This window comes from Tiliqua scincoides, chromosome 2, assembly GCF_035046505.1.
Source record: "Tiliqua scincoides isolate rTilSci1 chromosome 2, rTilSci1.hap2, whole genome shotgun sequence".
Classification (NCBI taxonomy): Eukaryota; Metazoa; Chordata; class Lepidosauria; order Squamata; family Scincidae; genus Tiliqua; species Tiliqua scincoides.
Window position 1 is genome coordinate 35,102,159 of NC_089822.1, and position 24,691 is coordinate 35,126,849.

General features: G+C 42.9%; 1 protein-coding gene across 2 annotated transcripts in view; it reads left to right on the top strand.

Moving 5' to 3' along the window:
- Positions 1–24,223, top strand: part of XRCC4 (X-ray repair cross complementing 4) — a 139,572-nt gene extending 115,349 nt beyond the window's left edge. For both annotated transcript variants that reach the window (XM_066616440.1, XM_066616441.1), the window contains one exon: positions 23,966–24,223. In XM_066616440.1, the coding sequence (XP_066472537.1) occupies positions 23,966–24,077 (112 nt within the window). In that variant the 3' untranslated portion in view covers positions 24,078–24,223. The remainder of the gene's footprint in view (positions 1–23,965) is intronic.
- Positions 24,224–24,691: the final 468 nt, after the last annotated feature.

Here is a 24,691-nt window from a genome sequence, read left to right on the forward strand (position 1 = left end):
GATCCAGTCAGGGCAGCAGTGAGATGGTGTAAAGACAGCACCACTGCCAGGCCATTTGAAGCCACTGCTGCAAGGCAGATGCAGTGGCGGATCCCCACCACCATGGACCCTGGATGGCACCAGGGCAGGTAGCCTGGTGGGGAGGGGAGGGGGAGGAATCAGGGGGAGAAAATTGAGGGCAGAATGGGGTGGATCCAGCAGCAGTAACTTTTGCCAAATCCTATCCCCCCCCTAAACCTGATATGGACCTGGCTCACTACTCACTAATAATTCACTACTTGAACCAGTGGCGTCGTTAGCAGAGAGCGGGAGGTGCAACCAGCATTGTGTGATGTGCACTGGGAGGCGTGACAGCAATAGTGACCAAAATCACTAAAAATTGCGGTTTGTAGGAATAATATCATCATGCTATATACCATGCAATGTGTAATTTACAACATAATGCGATGAAACAAACTGCTTTGAAATATATCTATTCTATCAAAAGGTATGGCCAAAAAACCAGCAGGGGCAGGGTGATGGTACATCACCACGCCCACCACCAGAGTTGTTGCCCCACTCACTGCATGGGAGGAGTTCCATCATGGCGGTAACCTGCTGGCCTCCCACACCAGGTGATGCAAACCCTATTGATGCTACTGACTCAGGCCTATGTCTGCTAATTGGCTGGCACAAGTCCAAGTGAATCCATTTCGGTGGACAGGATATAGCACATACCAGTGCCACTGATCCCTGATCTGCCCCTCCCCCTCCTCCTATCCCTGCCATGTTGTAGCTTGCAGTTGTACCAACAGAGTATGTGCTGCATGCTATGGTGGTTGTAGGGGATCAAGAAGCCTGCAGGAGGTAAAAACAAATTAAAACATAATTTAACAAAACAGATAAAAACATAATAACACATTAACTTTTCTAAATTGTATTCACACACACACACACACACACACACACAATTTAGTTGAAGTATTTTTGGTTTTTTTGGTTTGCAAACCAGAGAAACTTGCCTATAGCCTTCGAGCTAAGCAGGTGCTTAATTAAAACATGCTGATTTATCAGTGTTAGCAGGAAGAAAGTAATGGGAAAATAACTATTTTGGAGTTAACAGTGTCTCCCAACAACTTTTCATATCTAGTTGTAAATAACACTGCTGTGTCAGAATGTATAACACCATGCTGACAGTGAAAATTAAAGGGTGGAAAGTGTGATATTGCAACACTGAGAGATTCGTCCACATTTTCTGAGATTACAAGCATGGTTTGCTTCTCTCACCATAATCCTCAGTGAGGTGTACAGTGCAGTACTAGTGCAGAAATCTCTCATACTATCCCCATATAGACAGTCTCTAAGAGTGGTGCTTGGATGTCTCTCCCCTGCACTAGCATAGTGAATGGAGCAGGAAAAAAACAAAACAGGAGGAAGGAGAAAGGCTTTCCACCAGTACAGGAGGTCATCTGTTGCTGAGGGCTTTTACAGTTCCACGAGCACCCACTACAGCAGCTGGCAGCCCCCACAGTGTTCCTGCCTTGTGCTTTCATGCCTGATGCATAAGATAAAAAGGCTTATGTGCAGTTATTTACTGAAGTATGGTGATGTCATTTTTAAACAGATTCTTTCAATGCACAAACAGTGAAGCAAGTGCTGTATAACGTTTCATTAATGTTCAGTTTTTTTATTCTCGTCTCTGTAAGATCTGTTAATTTCAAATAATTTGTGAGTGTTTTTACTGGTGGAGGAGACGAAACAAGCACTGTGGTTGGGAGTTATTAAATTTTTCTTTCTTTCTTTTCTTCATGTATACCAACTTAATGGTAGCAATTTTGAAAGTATTTCAGTATGTTCTTTGATATTCAAATAGATCTTTACATCATGTGTTATTAGAGACACCTGCTGCCACTTCTGTACTTCAAGGTTTATTAGTGAGTTGGAACTCATTTTCCAAAATGTATTATTACTATCTGTGAAGAACCTCTTTGTATTAGTTCCCAGTACACGGCACATTGACTGTGGAGCAAATTTTTCTTGAAAGAATTCTGGTGGAGGAGAAATTAGGCAATTAAACCGAATTGTGCTGTAAAACAGTCTGGTTTCTAATATATATTCCCCACTTTCATTTCTGTTGTTTAAAAGAAGAATAAAATTGACCCAATTACTCTGTTAGAATTTCTCTCTCTGCCCCCCCCCCCCCACTTTTGGAAGTGCTCCTCTGCAAATAAAAACTGGTCTACAGGAAGGATTGGCTCACAGATCAAATGCCGGTATGCTGAGCAACTTGTAGGTTATGGGCTCCACTGTTATAAATCCCTTCCCATGATATGATTTTGGGTCAGGAGTGATTTATGGAAGCGGTTCCATGACTACAAAATGTAATGGTTAACAGCCCTCAAACAGAGCCCAGGAGGCTGGATTTGTGAATTAATGCTCTGTGCTTCGAATAATCACTCAGTTTTTGAATATCAACTTCTTAGTAGTTTAAACTTCCTTTTGGACAATCTATTCAGCCAGAATTCTATCCAGAGTTAGGTATGTCTGAGTCCAAGTGCTTGGCTGTACTTAATGTGCCTGCTTAACTCTGTTTAGGATTGCAGGCCCTTGCTACATTTGGAAATGTTTGCCATTTCCAATCTCTTAAAATAACTTGCATTCTAAATGGAAGACCTGCTTTCATCTGAATTGGGTATCCAATTGTACAGGGGTTTGTTTTTAGCAGGGGTCAGTTTAAGAATATAAGAGCCCTACTAGATCAGGCCAAAAGCCCATCTAGTCCAGCTTCCTGTATCTCACCAGATGCCTCTAGGAGTACACAAAACAACAAGAGACCTGCATCCTGGTGCCATCCCTTGCATCTGGCATTCTGAGGTAGCCTACTTTTAAAAACAGGAGGTTGCACATACCCATCCCGGCTTGTAATCTGTGATGGACATTTCCTCCAGAAATTTGTCCATTCCCCTTTTAAATGCATCCAGGCCAGATGCCATCACCACATCCTGTGACATGGAGTTCCACAGACTAATTACACGCTGGATAAAGAAATTAAATTTCAAATCACCTGGAATTCAAACTAAGAACAGCTTTTAGTATCAGATTGAACATTTTTAAACTCTCCCTATCTCTCTCTCTGGGTTTTTTTTTCTTTTCTTTTCATAACTGTAAAGTCAATGCAGAATTTCTTGATGAGCGTAAAATCTATGAAATGTGCCTTGTTCTTTAATAGTCTGATGCTTGGTAATAAATCCCTTCCCCATCCTCTACACCAGGTACCATACCAAATGATCATTTCTCATCCGGCTGATTTCAGCTGCTTAAATATGCAGCGCATGCCGTCAACCACTTGCTGTTTCCTGGGGCTTCCTATCCTTCAGAACCATAGTAATTAGTTGATCAGTGGCATGTGCCTGCAGGGTCACCATCAGCCAGCTTTTGACACCCTTCTTGAGGGTTTCATTGTTGCCACTCGTCTAAGATGAGCTCAGAAGTCATTAGCATAAATTTACTATCCTGGTGTAAAGCTTTTATCCTTCCATGGAGATATGACAGGAGAGCTGTCTCAATTTTCCTTAAGTTCCATTTCAATATGCAAATCTCAGCTTTATTGTTTCATGTCACCTCTTTGTGTCCACACCAAAAAATGTAGCAAGAACAAAAGGAACACTGCAAAAAGATGTAAGATGCACACTTTCATCCAGCTACAGACGTTTTCAATTACAAATATAATAATTAGATCACAATCACTATCTCCAGATGCAAAAATATTTATATATTATAATAATCTGAAAGTAGTAAAAATTCACACCCAGTAACTGTATACAGAATTTGGTATTTCTTGTGTAGACATACAGTTACACAGTGTGTATGAACATGATGTGTAGTCTATGAAAACAGCTGGAGGCTGCTCACTTAGTATATGTGCATATTCAAGCCACCTCTTGTACCACATTTCTTGTGTGATAATACTTTTTAAGATTGTTTAATATACAGATATCAGAATTTTAGTTCATTTTCTTATTATTTCTTGCATTGATTATTGTAATCTTCTTAGGCTTGGTCTTCCTGCTTCTTTATAAGGCTCTTCATTCTGTCTTAAATCCTGGTGCTGGTTTGATGTTTTCTGCTTATCATTTAAACGAAATTATTCCTATGTACCATTTTCTATGCTGGCTCCCCCCCTTCATTTTCAGCATCTAGCACAGTACTTTCACTCCCGAATTGGCCTTTTCAGCCACACTAGACGCTGTTCCAGAACCACCTTTCAGAGCGCGATACCATAGTCTTTCGAGACTGAAGGTTGCCAACAAAAAAGCACAGTACTTTCAAACACTTCCATTGTCTTGCTCCTCTTTTCTCCATTCTCTTTAGCTTCTCCTCATCTTTCTTATCTTTCCTTAACCTTATGCTTCTCCTTCCTTTATGAGTACCAGTTTTCTTGTTCATCTAAGACCAAACATTTTTCTGTTCATCTCTCAGCTTTCTGAGAGCCCTGACATAAAGTCCTGCAGTAATGCTGTATTAAATACTACACCTAACACTGGTCTTGAGGGTTCAAAGGTCACCCCAGCCCTCTGATGGGTGTGGGCCTGACTCAACTGAGCCCTGACCTACAGGTTTTCCTTCCTATTCTTTGTCTCCCCTTTCCTATGCAGGTCTTTTTCACTGGAGCACCTTTTAACCCAATATCCCACATTTTTCCTGTTTTATATACAAATGTCTCCTTAAAACGCATCTGTTCATCCTTGTATATCCCAAGTCATTGTCCTCCCTTTATATTTCCTTCCTTCCTTCCTTCCTTCCTTCCTTCCTTCCTTCCTTCCTTCCTTCCTTCCTTCCTTCCTTCCTAATGTCTCTTGTCTTCTTGCATCATAAACCTGTGGGCAGGACTATGTCTTCATAATTTCAGTACCACACTGAGTCAGCACTGTATAAGTAAATAAAAAATAATGATAGTAATTACGGAGACCCCTGTATAGGAATTCCATTTGCACTGGGTATATCTACATAATATTGGCAAATTCTCCTGCTCCCTGCAGCCTTCAGTGCAGGGTTGCCCATGCCCATCCATGAGACCAACTGAAGCTGTCACCTCAGGCAGCAAATTAATATCGATGCCATGTCTATCCTTCTATGTGCTTCCATTGTGCCTCCTTTACTTCCCAATCCCTGGATCACACAAAGGGGTCAGTGGAGGGGAGGGGAGGAGAGTACTAAGCTTCATTAGTGTCTGAGAAGAATAGAGGCTGGCATGTCATCCAGTGGGGAAGGGCATTTTGCATACCGTTGCTATTTATTTTTGGTGGTACTTCCAGTAAGTGGACTGTGTGAAGTGGTACAGTGGAGGACAAAGATTGAGAAATGCTACATTAGAATCAAATGGGAAAAGCCTTGCTTATGCTGAAGCTGCTTGTGTACATCACAGCCAGCATGGTGCTTTGTATCAGGGTAACTGTATGGGATACTCTAACAGAGCATTTTGCATTCCAGTATTTTCCTACATTTTGAGCCCTTTATCTCTTCATCTGCTGGGTAAACTTAAACTGTATTTTTCAATGGAATCAGCAATACTATTTGAATTTCACAAAACAGCAAAATGTTCTTTATAATCGACCATATGATTACTTATGCATATTCATTCAATCAGTTCTAAAATTCTTTGCACAAATGCCTTAATACCTGAGGCACAGGTTATGATATATCCTTGATTTCCAGAGAGGAATTTTAACACTGAGATTTTGGATTCGCATTTCCTAATATTTTTTCTCTTTTTAATAGTCTAGAAAAATGTCCTATCTGCTTATTTGGCTAATTTCTTTGGAAATGTTGAATTGTAGACTGGAGCTTTCTTCCAGACCTTGAAAATATTACGCTAATGTGGAAGATTTTTAGAAGGAGGAAACTGTGTTCCAGTAAAAATACAGTACTAAATTATTCTCCTCTGATTGTTTTGGCTTCTCTGGGGTTTCATTCCCACCGTTGTGAGATGAGTAAATAATTGCCATTAAATGGTAAGGCCATGTAATTCAAGTTGTTGTGGGACCATCACTGAGGCAAGCCAGAGGCATAGCAGAATGAAACAGCAGATTAGGCAATACACTTTGAATCCCTGGATTGTGTCTTTATGCTCGGTTTTCACAAGCTTTGGCACATGTTTGTGCAGAAGAAGCTGGAAAGCCTGCTCAGTTGTTTGTACATCATCGGCAAGGACCTTAGCAAGGAATGTTGAAAAGAAGATTGAAGAGATAAAGTGACCAGAAGAACTCAGAATGCCAGGAAGAGTCGAATCTGGAAGTTCCCAGATAACTGAGCAGAGATTCAACAATTTAACATATGCAGGTGGGAAGACCATGATTGTATCAAAGGATTAAAATCCATGTTGTTAAAAAACTGCTATTTCTGGCCTTGTCTCCAGCAATGTGTCCTATCTAGGCTCGTTTCCCTGACAAAGTTCTGAAAAAGTTACAGAACAAAATGTTGGACTTTTTTTAACAATATGGTTTTTAATCCTTTGACACAATCACAGTCTTCCCACACAGATATGTTAAATTGTTGGTTGTTGCTGGCCATAAAAACCTACAGGCATACATGAACATAGGTTGTTCATTATAAACCATTATTGCTGTCCTGAATTCAGGGAACTAGAAATTCAAAATTGTTCCCTGGAACTAGGACTCCAAACTCAAAAGTGCAGACTTCTGAGTTACATGGGTCTGAGTTACAGACAGAATGGAAAGGTAACGAGAGTTTCTTCCTCCAAGTACCTTTACTGCACATAACTGAGAATCAAGAACTATTTCATCCTGCCTGATGAGAAGTTCCAACACTAATGGAAGTTCAATAAAATAAATCACTTTAACTATTTTATGTGTTGGAGTAGAGTCAGCCAATTATTTCTTGTTGTCTTTCAGTTTTTGGATAATCTGATGAATTTGAGTTGTGTTTTGTTTGCGGAGACATAAATCATCAAAGTGCTCCAGTTTCACACCAGTGCTGTTTAGAGGATGAGATTTTCAAATAGTGAGGTGAATCAATAATGAGAGAAGGCAGTACAAAAGCACATACCTGTGCAGTGTGGCAAGGAGATTCTGCATTTGGTACCAAAACCATGATAATGTAGTGAACATTAATTGCCATAACTTGCCATAATCTCTTCTCATATAGAAAAAAGCTTAATTGACTCTGTATAGCAGTACAGAGAATTTCACTGTAAAGAAAATAGGCTCTTAAGTCTTTTCTTATCCTACTGTATTAAGTGAAGCCTGATTCAGCGATATTTATATCAGTCCTTGACACCCGAATTAGGCCGAAAACCTAGCTCTATTCCTGTTACTTTCTGAATGCCTTGTTGAAATCCCTGGTAAAAAGTCTTAACATGTTTTGAACATGAGGTTTGAATGTTATTCTTCAAGAATATAGGGAGGAAAAAAGATTCCCATACATTTCCCCCCATTAGCAGAACCATCTTTATATGACAGTTTGTTAACTCGAATCATTGAAGCAAGACAAACGCCCAAGAGTCAGTGTGATCCACCTGTGTTCCTTGATTTAATTAAAGTCATTTCGGTTCATTATTCTTGTATTGATTTAATTCTTGCTTTTTGTCTTGTATTGATCTCTCCTGTGTGCATAAGGGACATTCAGACAACAGTTGTCTCTTGGTTCAGTGAAGAAACAACCAAGAAAACATTATAGAAAATTGCTCAATTAAATATGTTCCCCATGGAAGCAGCATCTTGAAATGGATCGGTCACTTTCTTTGACTTGTCCTCTTGAAGAAATGTTGTACAGATGATAGTAACTTTCACCCTTGGAGGTCATGCATGAATAAGGTGATAATAGTTGCTTTAAATTATGCATGGGCTAGCTTAGCATTGTAAGCTATTTTGTGTGGAACAACCTACCACATAGCAGTGTAGGGTGATGCTAAGCTTTTCTAGGTAGCAAGTCACTCCAAAGTAAGGGAGTGTCATGTCAAGGTCGATTCAGGAAAAATTTGCTTCAGATGTTTCAGTGTACAAAATGCTTTACAGTTCTTAGTTTCTTCATCATCACACCAACTCTGTTTCCACTGAATGTTATGAAATAGAGCAGGGATGTCAAACTCATTTCATACAGAGGGCCGAATAGCATTCATGATGCCTGCTGAGGGCCGAAAGTGATGTCATTAGACAGGAAGTGATGTCATTAAACAGTTCGTGACCAAAAATAACGCACTTTTTCTCAGTTGGGAACTCATTAGCTGCAAATGACAGAAGAGAAAATATACATATCTTGATCATATTCAAGATATGGCTCAATTTTCAAGTGGGCTGTGCTTTCAGCAGTAACACCTCAGCATGGCTCAGCAGCTGAGAGCCTGAGGGCCGGATAAAAAGTTTCCGTGGGCCATATCCGGCCCCTGGGCCTTATGTTTGACACCCCTGAAATAGAGGTTGCTAGATAGAGAGAGAGAGAGAGAGAGAGAGAGAGAGAGAGACTTGCTCAGCACTCTCTTGTTATTTGACGTATGCCCAATATATAACTAGCGAGCAAGCGTGGTGGTGCTTGCTTGAATTTGAAGTCAACACCTATATAGACTGCAAGGGAACCAAAGGAAGTAGATGATGATGATGGTGACTAGTTATTATTAAGAATATGTATATACCTGTACTGTTTTTCAATCAAGTCGGTGCAAAAGACTGCAAGATCACAAAGGATGCTCAGACATGCCTATCCGTTGAAACACTGCCACTGCTTTTCAGTTCACACATTGCAGCAACTTTCTTTGGCAACATCACACTGGTGGAAGTACCACATAAGTCAAATCATGCATGGAAACACTCTACAAAGTCATGGGTATAACAGTAACTGTTGTGGCACAAAGGGTTAATTGTGCTTCTGCAGACCCCAAGGCTTCTGATTGCACTCGGGTCTGGGAAAAATTAAAAGATATATTTTACATGATTGCGTGTCTCAGAACATTTAGCATTTTTGCCATCTCATTTTTAATTTCTGTAACCATGAAGAATACAAGGGTTTTTGTTTGCTTTCTTTTTTTTTTAAGGGAAAGCTGGGATTTCTGAAGTTTTAATAAGAGCACTTCTGAGCTTCCATTCAGCTCAAAGACTCAATCCTGCAATTATCATGTATGTTCTACAAGCAAACTACATCTCCATTTTTAGAAAGGATGGCATCAGGGTCATCTCATCCATGAGGCTGACTGAAGTGGTCACTTCAGGCAGCAGATTTTTTTGGGGGGGGGGCACATATCTGCCTACCTGCTTGCCTCTATGGTTTTCCTTCCTCTCCCTGGATTGGAAGAGGAGATGTGGAGGGGAGTGCTGAGCTGGAACATTGGAGAGTGGGAGGAGCAGAGGCTGGCACTTCATCAGGTAAGGGGACAGTATTTAATATGCCTTCTCAGGTATCAGGAAGCCTTGGGCTAGCCGTAGATGGCATGTAAGACCATGCCTAACACCATGAAGAATGAAAGCATTTGAAATGCTTAAGCATTTGAGATTTCCTATTTTCAATGATCATCACACCACAATAAAATGGACACACACCTTTGTACAGATATGTGTTCAGTCTTGCTATACTTCTACTATGTGTCCTTCTGTAATTAAAATTTTTTTTATGGATATCCTGATTTTATATGGACACCTACCAGTCTACATGTGTATCAGTAATGCACAGAATCCAGTGTCCCTAGATCATTGGTTCTCAAACTTTTAGCACCGGGACCCACTTTTTAGAATGAGAATAAGAACATAAGAACAGCCCCTCTGGATCAGGCCATAGGCCCATCTAGTCCAGCTTCTTGTCAGCTATCTCAGCTATCTCACAGTGGCCCACCAAATGTCCCAGGGAGCACACAAGACAAGGCATCTAGACCAGATGCCATCCCCACCTCCTATGGCAAGGAGTTCCACAGACTAACTACATGCTAAGTAGAGAAATATTTTCTTTTGTCTGTCCCAACATTCCATTTTAGTGGATGTCCCCTGGTTCTGGTGTTGTGTGAAAGGGAAAAGAGCATCACTCTATCCATCCCGTGCATAATTTTGTATGTCTCAATCATGTCCCCCCCAGACGCCGTTTTTCCAGACTGAGCCCTAAACGCTGTCAGGACCCACCAAAAGTGATATCATCAAGCAGGAAAATTTTTGACAATCCTAGGCTGCAGTCCTACCCACACGTACCTATGAGTAAGCCCCATTGACTATCCTAGTTAAAAACATATACAGAGTAGCCTGTTCAAAGTACAGATCTGTAATTTCCACATACCATGGTAGCATCAAGTCTAATAGATAAAAAATAAAATATTGAAATGAATGGGGACCCACCTGAAATTGGTTGGTGGCCCACCTAGTGGGTCCTGGCCCACAGTTTAAGAGACACTGCCCTAGATCATCCACTGAACCCGTTCTTCTGTTATACTGATACAGTACATGTAAACTTGTTAGTAATACAGCAGCTTCTAGAACAGGGGTCTCCAAACTTTTTGGCCAGAGGGCCACATCAAATATCTGGCAGTGTTGGGGGCTGGAAACAAAATTTCTATGTAAAATTTATATAAATAAATTAGAGATGGAACTTAGATGAGTGAATAAATGAATGAATGGGCTCATTCATTCAACCTCTCCGGCCCTTAGAACACCCTCCAGATGCAACCAGAGCATAGTTCCAGACATGCTTGGCCAAGTGGGCCAGAGGCTTTTAGGGGACAAGAGGCTTGCCGCAGACCGGATGGAAACTTGCAGTGGGTCGCATCAGGCCCCCAGGCCGGGGTTTGGAGACCCCTGTTCTAGAACTTTGTTATATACCCCTCCAATCAGAAGCATCTTCAGAGCTAGAAATCCTATCATAGATTTGGGAATACAGCTGGCTCCTATCTGGAAGAGACTGAATCTAGCCATTGCTGTCTGCTGGCAGCTTCTTCTCAATTCATTTCCTTAAAACTCTTGTCTACCAAATACATTACTCTTTTTGTTGCTATTTTGGCTATTACTAGCAATGGGGCGGGGGGGGGGGGGGCAATGCAGCCAGTTTCACCAGCCAGTATACCATTGATGGTAGTTCTATGAAAGTTCCCCTGTGCTTGGCATAATGGACTGATTGATTATACTTTGTACACATCCCTTCTTTGCTCCAGTGTAAAAAAAACCGTTTCCTGTGAATAACACTGTTAAAGTTAAATTAGTATTTGCCTCTATTTACTCTTGCTGGTTTCTCTAATCAAGATAATACATCCATTTTCTAGGAGTAGAATCGTGGAAGTAGAAATGGATACCAAAGTGATTGAATATGATGATGCAAACTAACATACTTTCTAAGAAGCCTTATGGAAGAACAATTTCTCATTTGGCAACAGTGGCATTTCTGCAACAAAAGAAACTATAGGGAAGTATGTAGATCTGAACAGGTTGTGTGATTCAAAAGGGCAAAACTTGAAAACTTCCTGAATCCAGGCTCTGAACAAGAATCTTTAATAATAATATACAGTATTTATATACCGCCTTTCTTGGTCTTTATTCAAGACTTTATTCAAGGCGGTTTACATAGGCAGGCTTATTAAATCCACGCAGGGATTTTTACAAATTGAAAGAAGGTTCTTTCTTTCAAGAACCACTACATTCAAGGTGTTACACTCCGATCTGGTTTAACATTCTGGCCTCCATCCTCCCACGCTCCGAGCAGATGGAACAGCTCAGCTGCAGCTTGCCAGCTGCTTCAAGGTCGCACGGTGCCGGTGGCCTCGAACTGGCGACCTTGTGGATGTTAATCTTCAGGCAAATGGAGGCTCTACCCTCTAGACTAGACCTCTTTAGACTGATTTGGACATGATATTTGTCTATAATGGGGAAAATGTCATCAGAAAATCAAATGGAAAGCTATGAGAAAGCCACGTAGTATCAATTTTTGTGAGAAAGGTCTGTGATTAGACATTTTCACATGATGTGTTCCTCCAAGGAGAAATAAGCATCACATTGGAATTAGCCTTTTTTTAAAATACCTTTGACCTCCTCCTCAGCAAAAGTGTCACAGTGGCTCAAGCATGAGACACAGAGGATTATTACTTAATGGTGTTTTCAACCTAAAGACCCCCTCTCTTGTGGGTGAAATTGCTAAACTTACTAATAAAATGTGGCTGACCCTTGTGCAACTTTTCTGTGACTGAGTCAAAATATCTCATTTTTCAACATGTGTGTGTTTAAAAAATCAGGTTTTACATGCTCTCAAGTTAATGAAAGACAGCACTTGAAAGCTCTCTCTGTGATGCTGAATCGTAAACATGCAACTGTGATTTATCCTTTGAAAGAGAAAAGTGAAAGGCCTCCAGTGAGAGCTTGGTGCTTGAGAAATGTCAGCCATTCTTCCTGTTTCCCTTCCTGTTTCCCTGTACTGTAGGGTGAAAAAAGGGAATGGAACACCACCCCCATAGGTTTGCAGATAAGAGGCCCTGTTCCTAAAATCCTAAGAGTGATGAGACATCAGTGCTTCAGCAATTTATCTGCGTAATGTTCTGTATTCTTTTACATGGCTTGCATCTGGTTGACATATGCACTGAGAGTTATTTGTTAATGTTTCCGTTTATACCCTGACTTTCCACCAGAAACAAGCCTCAAGGCAGCGTACAATAAATACAACCTATCATAAAACCATGTTACAATTAAAGTCTCTGTAAAAATAAAGTATTTGAATGTTGACTGACATCTCAGTTCTCCAAATGAAGTCGCTTCCCATTGTTCTGCCTTGTGCCGGAATCCTCTCCTAAACAGACGCATACTTCTTGGTGAATTTTGTTCCTATCCTTGCACGTTCTCTTAGCACCTCCTATCTTGTCTTAAAGTGAGTCTGTCTTTAGCACTGGACACAGCAGGCCCTGTCAAAGTTTGACTGCTGCCTGAGGCAGCCCAATTCTGCCAACCCTCTGTGCTTTCTGCATGTGTGTGCATGCTCTTCTCCTTCGGTTCGCCCTGCAGAATAAAACTGTTCCCCCATTTTTTAAAAAATGAGATAATAAGTAATAATCCCACCCCCTGCATAAATAAATGAGCATGAGGGCAATTCAGATAAGTGGTTCAAGAAGCAATTTATAGGTTATGCAGCACTAGTCACCCTGTTGGTACTTAACAGGGAAGTGCAGGGGAACTGGACGAACAATTACTCCAGAGTGGAATATAATCCCTCTACCAAGAGATAATCAATTCTGTAGCTTGGGAAGAGAAGGAAAAGAAAGAGTAGGGGAATCTTGTTAGGATGTTAATATACAGCAAGGAGCAAAATACCAGTTTTGTTGCAATTCATGGAGCACTTCTCTGCCTGTAGTCACACTGTATTACTGCAGATCACATAAAATCCTCAACCCCACGCCCTTGGAAGCCTCTAAACCAGGGGTTCTTAACCTTTTCACAATTACAGACTTCCAGTGGATTGCCCTATATGTCTCCATGTGCCCTTCACCAGACTGTCAAAATCATCATCATTGCCAGTCGTAGTAGGCACCAACATGACTTCAAAAGATGTCAATAGCTTGGATTTACTTTACGTATGGGTAGCTAGGAACAGAACACCTCAAGCCATATTGATAATGGTGATAGTTTGTTTGATTGATTTTTACCCTGCCTTTCTCCTCAAAGAGCGCCCATTGCAGCTTGGTTAACCATCTAACAATTTTTTTTGTTCAGAGATCAAGTTCCATAACCCCATCATTTGGCTCCCATCCCCCAAGTGCTGGTCAGTGCTTTTTTGTGTTTAAAAAAAAAAAAAAAAAAAAAAAAAAAAGGTGCAGGAACTCACAACTTGTTAATCTTTTATTTATTTATTTGTTTGTTTGTTTATTTTTAAACCATTTTTTATCAGAGAAATAAGTAATAAGATACAACTAGACATAGTCAGTAACCACACACACACACACACACACACACACACACACACACACACACACACGTGTCCATCCCGTGTGAGCTCCCTGATAGCAAAAGCACTCCTGCCACAGCTGGAGTGAAACACCCCTTTTTTTTAGGTGGGGAGGTGCTTTGGCAGGCTTTGGGACTGAACTTTGAGGAGTTTTGCAGCCTCAACTGGCCCCCCTTTTGGCAACTGGCAACCAACCTTTATATTTTGCAGCCATGGAGCACCTCCCCACCTAAAAAAAAGAAAAAAAATTATTCCTCATAGGGATTTGAACCCCTAGTCTCTGGCTCCACAGACCAGCACTTTAGCAATTGAGCCATAAGAGCTCTTAGGCTCAAAGTGTTTGGAACTAATACTTGAGGCGCTGATGGCCACCAGCTGGGCTCAAGACCTTATATATTAGTTCTGAGCACTTTAACTATAGGCTTTCCTATAGCCCAATGGAGAGAGTGCTGGGCTGTGGAGCACAAGGTTGGAGGTTCGAATCCCTCCCTAGCCAGCAGTGCGGGGCGCAGCGCAGGGAGGGAAAAAGGTGGGGGCGGGGAGGAGGGGGAAAAAAGGTGCCGGAATGCCGTTCTGGTGCGTTCCATTACAAAAAAAAGCCCTGCCCCCGGTTAAGAATCCCTGCTCGACACTGTTCCTGGTCATGTCAAAGCGGGACAGGACTTGCAGCACTTGTCCTGTTTGGCTTAAAGGTAGGATGAAAGAAGGCGAGGGGCAAGTTGTAGTGAGGCCTTTTGTTCTGCTTGTAGCATTTTTTTTTCCCCAGGTGGTGAATGTTTCATCTGCTACCTCCACTTGCCTGTCCTGCGCCTGTCACTTTATTATATCAGCGCTGTGGAACTGTCAAGAGATGTGCCTCTTGCAAGGATTGAATTTAAACATTCCAGGATCAAACAATGACTCCAGGGTTGAATGTCGTCACTCTACCAAGAAATAATTAATTCTGTAGCTGGATAGAGAGGACAGAAAGAGCATAGGTGAGTCTTACCAGGATGATAATATACAGCGAGGAGCGAAGTACCCCTCTTGTTGGAATTCACAGAGCATTCCTCTCTCAGCTTTGCCTTTGTTTGCAGACAGGGGACTTGCTTCCAAGTTTAAATAATTTACTCTTTGCAAGTTGAAAAAGAATTCATTGTGGCATTCTTGACAGGAAAACTCAGGCTAGCCTGCTGAAAAAAAAGGGTGCAGGAAAAATATCTTTGCAGAAGACAAGTTATAAACTCAAGATTTGAAACAACTTCATTAAACCTTGTATTAACAATTGTCAGTTCGACAGTTGTCCATTTGATTGACAGTTGTCAATTCAATTCGGTGTAATGAGCAGTTTGATGCCCATTAAAACATTTAAAGGGGAAACCAGAAGATTGTCATTGCAATTAGCAGTTTGGGAGGGGGAAGGACAGTTGGAAAAGAGCTATTTTTTTTTTCAAAGGTAAAAGTTAAACTTTTCTTGTTACTACTTCATTGTTTCACGTGAAGATAAAAAAAATTTAGGCCTAATAGTCACAGAAGTGTGTGTGAAGTTCTGGCACTTTCCAATAAACCTCTAAATGGCTGGAGTAGGTCTGAAGAGACACATTGGCTGCCAGGCAGTTTGCGGGGAGATTGGCTAAAAATATTTTTACTTACCTCACTGAGAGCCCAATACTGAGCTTGGCACGCCGACTCACCGCTGGTGCACACTATCGCAAATGAGCCATAAGGCACGTTTGCAGGCCATAGTGCCAGGCCAGTGCTGGTGGTAGCCTAGTGCTGGCCGGTGCTTGGCTACCACTGGGCAGGCACCCAACCTCCACCACTTGGTGATCGCATGGACCGCCAAGCTGCGGAGAGGTAAGCGGGGGCGTGAGGGGGAGGCAGGGAGGAGGCATTCCAGAGAGGCGGGTGGTGGGGAGAGGGCAGGGAGGAGATGTGCCAGGGGTAGGGAGCAGGGAGGGAGGGAGGTGGGACCAGTGAAACAGCACTCCACCAGATCCGAAGCCTCCAAGTTGGGCTCACCGCCTGACACAGAGGCTTTTGATTCACCACCGATCTTTTCATTGGCAGTGAATCGAGTAGCTCCATTGCGGGGCTACTGTCTTTACCCGGGGGAAGGGGATAAAAGTCCTCTTCTCCTGAGGAGCCGGCAGCGGCTGCCCAAAGCACACAGGATGTGGCGACAGCCATTTTCGGCACTGCCACAGCCCCATACCCCGGGCAGCTCAGGATTGGGCTGTCTGGCTGCAATCTTATACACACTTTCCTGAGAGTGAGCCTCATTGAACACAACAGAACCTACTTTAGAGTAGACATGATTAGGATTGCAGTGTCAGGCTTTCTGGTTACCCCCTCCTCACGATAGCATGCAGCATACACTCCATTGATGCTCTGCATCATGTAAACTGATGGGGGGGGGAGGTAGGATTGGTGCATAATTGAAATCAGCCACCATTGAAAATATAGGGTACAGAGCTACTGGGCATGGTGGGCTCCCAGGGGAGGTGAGTCATGGTGCTTTGCTCTGAATGGGGTGGGGGGTAAGATGGGATGTTGGAAAGGGGGAGGGCTGAGTTGTTGAAGAAGGATCTGCATTCCGCTTTGACATCCAAGCAGGAATGTTTGAATTCCAAGCTGCACAAAATAATAACATGGGCACACTGAATAATGGGACTGTTGGCTGATCGCGGCTTAGGTTTGAAACCTCAGTTAATGATGTCACTTCTGGCCATGACATCACTTCCAAGTTAATGACATCACTTCCAGTGGGTCCCCATTGCCATTCTAAAAAGTGGGCCCTGGTGCAAAAAGGTTTGAGAACCACTGATATAGGAGATTATGCTTGTCCCCCAAATACTGGTCCACCTGACCCCAGCAAAATTAACCATTTGAACTAGGAGACAGTAGAATAATAATAGTATCTGTATATCCAGGTCCTGGATGTGTTCAAAAAGGCAAAGTACTGTTCCAGAACAATCGCAATCTAGTTTGGGCTGGAATTGTTAATGAAACCACTAACTCTCAAGTCATAGGGAGTGTCCCAATAATTCTGTCCAAGAGGCTGGCAGCATTGAATTTGCTCAGGATGAGTATTTTCTGCAGCTTTTCTGCCATGGAAAACATTGCAGAGCATCTGCATAGAAGTGTAAATACAATCAGAAATTAACTTCAAGAGCCAATTTTGGAATATCACTGAATTGTTTATAATCTGCTGTGTCTGTAAAAGATGTTGGCCAAATTGCTAGGCAAACCAAATAGTTTGTGTAGTGAAGACTTATGCAGTTATGATTTAAGTAATCACATCCTTTTTTCCCCACTGAGACAGTGGCTGCAAATATATTTCTCTGTTGAGATGTGTGGTCTGGTTCTTTTTTGTAGGAAGAGTGTAAATGTAAATGAACCACAAGAATGTCTGTCACTTGTTGACATACCTCAGCCTTTTGGAGTTTTTTTTATGGGGTACCAATTTAATTCTCAGAGTTTGAGTTTATTGATAAGTAGATTAAGGGCGCAATCATGTCCTGCAATGGAACAGGTAAGCCAAGAGGCTTACACTGTATCCAGCCCAGGATAGGGGCCCAAGGTGGCTCAACCAGAGGCAAGGGGAAACTTTCCCCCTTACCTCCAGGTAAGTCGTCCTTTCCATTATGGGTCTCCTCAGACGTGTGCCACCTCCTGAGGTGGCACAAGTCCGAGGAGAGCTGAACAGCTTCACTTTGTTCAAAACTCCCCTAGAACAAGGGTTGGGATCCAGCATACTTTTTCCAAGTATTTAAGGTGAGTCTTTATTGATATGGTAATCTTTTGAATACTTATGTGTGAGATTGCTATATATGCAATAGTACCTGTCATTTAAAAACATTCACAAGTTGCATCCAGACATACCACAGTGAATGCCTACTTTTTGTGTATCTTTGTTCAGTTTCAAATTGGAATTAAATATGCAAAACCACAAAATGTGGCTGTTGTGAGGCCTTCAGTCTGGAACTCAACAAATGTGCTTTGCTGAATTAGCATCTTTAGATCCTATTTATGGGGAAATTCCAGATGTATTGTGTCTGTTGAAGTTCTCTGATTAATGCAGGTGCAGTTCTACCTTTGCCAAGAGTTTATGCTGGATAAGTAGTACTGAATCTCTTCCTGACCATTAAATTACCTGAGGGTTCTTTGAACGTATTTTTGTAAAGAATGTGATTAAGCAAATGATTCACTCCTTCCGGCATCCCCACACCATCAAATAGCTCCTCTGCCATGTGGCTGAGTGAGGAGGGGGAACAAGGGGGGGGAGCAAACCTTCTCCAGTGAAGCAAACCTTCATTGAACCTTGTTGGGTTGAGCTGAATATTTACGTTTTAATATGTTGGGGGGAAAAAATAGGCATATGTAAAAGTCAGAACAGTCTTGCTATATATTTTTGCCCAAGTTCATGGTCCAGAAGTTTTGCACAAGTTCTGCGCTCACAGAGAACTGAGAACATGCTCATAGAGAACACAGGGCTGTTTGAGAGTATTTTTTTAATGTCACCAGGAAGTTGTGCATCACTGCAGGGGTCAAGCTTCTGCGTCTTAGGGACAAGAAAACGTCCATCCAGCAGCATGCTGTTACACAAGGATCAAGCTCAAGGAAATGTGCCTGAGCTCGGCTAGCCTCCTGTGTAAGCCTTTCCCGAGGCCAGGGCTTCTCAAACTAGGGCGTTATGATGCCACAGCCTGAGGACCCTGGCCTCTGCCCCCTTAAGGGGCGGGGGCAGGAGGGAGGCAGCAGTTCAGTCCCCAGGATCACATCGCTAAGGGGGCTGTAGGGACTGGCATTCAGTTACCAGTCCCTACAGCAGCCTCCTGGGGGTGCGTGGAGCCCTGCACGACCCTCCACAGGACTCCCCAGCCTTCAAAAAGGGAAAGTGGAGCAATTGTGCTCCACTTCCGGTTTTGTGGCGGTGGAGCGTGATTGCTCCATTTTCACTTTTTAAGCTTTGGGGAGCCCTGCAGGCGGTTGCGTAGGGCTCCCCGCACTACCAGAAGGCTGCAGGAGGCTCTGGTAAGTCCAGCCAAGCCCCTGCACCCCTTCACAGTGACGCAAGAGTTTGGAGTTTGAGAACCGCTGCCCTAGACCAAGTTTTTTGTAATGGCTGCAGTGCAGTCTGACCCTTAAGCAGTGTTTGGTGCCCCGCATTTCATCCAGCTTGAATGAAAAATCGCAAACCTTTTGAAGGTGCCTGTCATATATACATTGAAACAGAAGTGTTTTTGACAAACACAAAACTGACTGGGGAATTTATGCAAGTAGCAGTGGTTTTCTATCATCCTGGTTGCAATGAATGAGATGGTTTGTTCGTTTGTTTGTTTGAGTACTGTATACTGCTGGAGAGAATTTAATTGCCTTCCTCAAAGAAGAGCTGCCACCCCTCAATGAACATGTCGATTTTTGCACTGTGATGCAAGAGAAAGAAACCCCATGCCATTAGAAAGTGCAATAAGGAATACTTACTCTGAAAATATGGGATAGATTCTTCTTTGTGGTAAACATGTCAGTTTCGCATTGACCCGGTACAGCTGAATGATTAACAAATAATATATAGAGCAGAGAACATAACCGACTCCAAATTAGTTTCCAGTGTAGTTGTTAAAATTTCTGGGAAAACGTTTCATAATACATGAACCATGCGATATCCCTTTGAGTCCCACACTGGGAGTTGGAGAGCAAAGCCCCAGTAAATGTGTCAGCGTAGCCTGTGACATGATGGATGTGCCAACATGGCGAAACTCAAGGATTCTACACATATGTAGATCTTATATAAAACTTGGCAAACTTGCCTCTGATCTGAAATGTACTTTGAAGGACAACAAAATGTTTATTCCCTTGCTTATTAACAGTAGCACATGGCACATTTGTTTTATGCAGAAATGCCAGTAGTATTGGTGAATCGTTCCAAGAACTGTGAAATCTTCCTTTTCATTTTTATTTGTATTGTTTCTTAGCAATTCTGAATTTTGTCTGAATGTCAAAGTGTTTTGGTTACAGTATTTGTCCCGTCACCTCATTTCTGTTCTCATTAGGATAGGCACACCGTCTCACTATATTGTTAGTGGGTGCTTTGCTTTGTCTATTATTGAGATGTCACACATCTGCTTTTTCAGTTTTGTGTAACCTTTTCAGCTGAGAAAACAAATGCCAAGCAATGCTGTTACTTCCTTTCAAATGATGGCTTTTTCCTTTTGTACTACTGATATATGTCATATGCAGAGTTTTGGGCGCAATTCAGAGATGCCCTTGGGCTGGCACAAGTCCCTTGTGCCAACCCAGGAGGGTTGCAAAAGTGCCGTAAGGCACGCTTGCGCTTCCCTGGGAGTTGGCAAGCTGACACAAGCCACCGTGCCGATGGAGGCACCGAGCTTTGCGTGAGCCCAGCTGGGCCGACACAAGACTCTGGGGTGGGCGGGGAGGAGGCAGGAGGAAGGTGTTCCGGGGCGGGGGGAGAGCGGGCAGTGTTCTACCCCAGCGGCAGGTGGATGGGGAGGAGGAGGCAGGGCTGGGACCCAGCAGTTATGCTGGATCTCAACCCCCCCATTCCCGAGGAGTTCGGAGCAGCTTCAAGCCGCTCTGCTCTCCTCAGACTTGTATCACCTCAGGAGGTGGTGCAAGTCCAAGGAGACCCATAGGGGCCAGGGTGCCTTACCTGAAGGTAAGGGGAAAAGTCTCCCCTTACTTCTGCCTGAGCCATTTGGGCCCTATCCTGCACTGGATACAGCGCAAGCCTCTTGGCTTGCCTGTTTCAGTGCAGGATAGGATTGTACCCTTCATATTTGAAGGAAAGCCAGCGGCGGACCTCCCCAGTCCAGCATCTGGGGCAAAGGTCCACAATGGTAACCCCCTGCGGGCTGTCACCGCCTCCCCACGCGTAAATCCGCCTGCCCACTCACCTGAGACTCAGAGCCTCGCATGACCTGAGCCCGCATCGGAGAATCCTCTCTGAGGTTCCCCAACGCTATAAACTGTGCTTCTGGTTTCCCACCTGGGAAACCTGGGTCTGGTTTCCAACCCTGTCAAGAGCCCCAGAGAGGCTTCCATGGGGTCCTAGAGGCTTACACCTGGGGCATTTGCCCCATAGGCATCTATGGTAGGTCCGCAACTGAGGCAAGCACACCCCTGGTAGTACCTCTTCAATCCACCATTGACTCCACTTATGGCTTAACTCCAGTGACCTCTCACCAGACAATGGGCATCCACAATGGTGCTGAAGTAGCATGCAGTAAAGCAGTGCAAGGTCTTTATTGCCCTCTCCCCCATGCAGATCACCTCCTCCTGTAGAAGTTGAGCCTCCATACAACTGGCCGATGCCATGATAGTTTTGTTTGAGGGGCCTTCTCTGTATGTTATGAGGTAAAGGAAATGGCTTTTGTACTTATGAAGACCTAAGTGGTTATTAAATATCTCGTAACAAATAGGAGAAATAACTCCAGGCTGGATATACTTTTATATTGGTTTCTTCAAGTACAATAATTTCTCTTGCAGAAATAAAGTGTAATGTCCAATAAATAATGTTAGGAACTTGTGCAAAAAATATTGGAAGGAGTCTAAAGATAAGCAATAGAGCAAGATGCCAATGACTGGGGAAGGGGCCTTTGCCCAGCTTAAGTTGGTGTGCCAAATGCAGCCATACCTAAGCACGTCAGATCTGAGCATAGTGCAAAGCCCTTGCACTGGTGACGTCAAGACTTGACTACTTCAAGGCTGTCCTTGAAGACTGCTTAGAAAGTGCAGTTGGTGCTAAATGCATGTGTGATTCCTGAGGCTAGTTGGTTTGACGCAGTCAGACCATTGCTCCTTCAGCTGCGATGGTTGCTGGTTTGTTTCCAGGCATAATTCAAGGTGCTGGTGTTGAACTTTAAAGCCCTTCACACCTTAGGGCTGGGGTGTCTGAATGACTGCCTCCCCCCGTACGAGGTGGCACCAGTGGCTGTAGTACAACCTGATGCGCCACCAAGGAGTGAGTGGGGCACCATGGGCCCAGTGCAAGGGCTTTGCTTCTGGACCCCCAGCAGCCTGTTGTCAAATCTGGAAGGGCTCATTTCTTGTTGGATGGTTAAGAAACATTTTAAGCATTGTAAAAATGAAAAATTAACTATTATTTCATGGAAGAGGTATGAAGGCTTGTGGCATCCCTGCCTCCTGCTGCTTCTGCCTGGGCAGGTGGGGGGCAAATCCACCTAAAAGCAGCTGGGGAATGACATTTCTCTAGCTATTGTTGGAAAGAGTGCACAATAGTCCTCGGAGAAGTGAGTGCCAGGGGTTTATATTCACAAGTTCCAAGGGGCAGTGTTGCCTTATGGCTCACTCCATCCCATGTCCCTTTAAGAGGAATCCCTATGCCCACCTATCATTTCATGCAGGTAGGTTCTGCCCCATTAAATAGAGTCTCTCTGCCTATCTTGAAGTAGCCAGCTAAAGGGGTGTGGTTTCTTCTCTCTGGAGCTTGTCTTGCTTTGTGCACTTGGAGCAAGGATCCCCCCCCCCTTTCGGCCTGTTTGCCTCTGTTCTTTTCTCCTGCAAGCTTTCCCAATCCCTACCAAACTTACTTACTTACTTACTTACTTACTTACTTACTTACTTACTTACTTACTTACTTACTTTCTTTCTTTCTTTCTTTCTTTCTTTCTTTCTTTCTTTCTTTCTTTCTTTCTTTCTTTCTTTCGTTCTCGGTACTCCTGTTCCCCAACTCCCACTTTCTGGTTCCTTCTTATTTCACCAAGGCCTCTGTCTCAAACCTGGTAACCCAGGCTTTGCCTCTCCCTTCTTTCTCCCAGTCTTTCATCTTTCTGTTATTACATTGCTCATTCCCCATCCTCTCGCCTTCCACTCGCTCCATCTGCCTCCTCTTCGCTCAGTCCCTGCCTCTCTTTGAATCCTCCCTCCACTTCTGCCCCACCTCTCCTGAGACTGCCAACAATTTGGTAGTGTTGACTTCTCAGGCGGCTGTGATCTTGAGCAACGATGTCTTAACTGGGCCTGGAGACAACAGGCCAGGTCCCATACCTGCCACACCCCATGCTCGGGCCACTGGTTATCAAAAGGTCCCATATCACAAGGCTTGGTACTGAGTGCCTGCCTTTCTTTAATTACTGAGAGAGTGCTATCATGAGGCTCATGCTTGTTACTTCAAATTTGCTTCTCTAAAATTCTTTGGGTTTTTTTCTTTTTAATTTAGAAACAGAATAATTTTGAAGGAGGTGGAGTAGAAATAGTGCAAATAGGCCTTTGCACAAGCTGCATGGAACTCGTGGAGCACATAGGAGTTATCTACATGGGAGGGGGTTATGCCATCCTCTAAGAACATAAGAACATAAGAACAGCCCCACTGGATCAGGCCATAGGCCCATCTAGTCCAGCTTCCTGTATCTCACAGCGGCCCACCAAATGCCCCAGGGAGCACACCAGATAGCTCTACCACGCTGTTATAACAACTGCTCCAAATGATTACATGAACCAGGAGGCTGTTATTGCATTGTGTCTTTCATGACAAAAATGTATTTGAGAAGCAAGTAATTTTAGCTGCTGCAAACAGGACTAAGCGGAGATGTTGGAAAACTCATTTGGTGTGAAAGGCAGTGCTTTTTTAAAAAAAACAAAAAACAGAAGGTATAGAGCCCAGGATCGTGAAGTTGAGGAATTTTCTTTGAAATGTCAAAATATGAGAAAAAAGGTATAAATCAGGCATGAGGGTAGGAAGAGCCAACCTTTTTTCTGCTATGCCATGCAACAGAAGTGGATCTAAATACAGATTGTCTGTCTTTTACATTAACTGGCTTTCTTCTGTATAATTTTTAATGTTGGCACCACAGGTTGGATTGTCATTTTCAATGTCCTAAGGCATAGGTGACAAATTAAACAATTGGAACCTGAATAATTTCATTGCTGGCTTTGCTGCTGAGAGATGAACAAGCAACAAAAAAATAACTTACAAAGCATTCTTTTTTCTCAGGCTGAATGCCATCTCCAAATAGGCTATTAGAAGATCCACTGTTCTTTCTGTGTCTGCATCTTATTTATTTAAAATAACCAAGATAAATTTGGTTCAATAGAAGTATCTGTTTTACATTTCTAGACTTGACCCCGCTCAACCAAAATCATCAGCCGAATGCAAATCATCAAAAGGAATATCTTTGGAAACAGAAAAAAACACTGGTGATCCTGAAGACCTCTTTGATGATCTTTGACCAAGCTGGAAGAAGACTGCAACCTCACTACAAGTAGTTAAACTCTAGTTATCTGTCTGTAAATATTTTATAAAGGAAGGACTACATGCAATTTGGATAACACTGAACAACAGTTTATTTTTTTCTAATAAAGTTTTTGTGTGTGATCCCCCTAGTGGTCAATATCTTTTTCTCCAGATCCCTGGCACTTGATTTGCCTACAGTTGATGTGTATGAGAGAAGCTGATCCACCCTCAGGGTCTGTGAGGAAAATTAACCAGACCACCCAAGCGGCGGCATTAAAAACAGTGAAGGGAGTATAACAATTGCAGTCCATGACTTGCAGCAGAAAGGTGTCCTGGAAACATTTTCAAGGACAGAAGGAAGATGTTTCCAAAATTCAGAGTTAACAAAGCTTCTTTAATTTGTGTTACTCCAATGTATTGGCTAGAAACACACAACTCTCTGACTATTTTGTGTCTCCTTTAAAAACACACATGTGGCATCTCTAACCATGTGGCGAGTTAGACTGGGATTAGGATCATGCTAGAACTTACAGGAAATGAGCATACCACATTGTAGGAACTTCCATATGAGATGCCTTTGAGTGACTATGTAGTAATTAAAAATCTGTT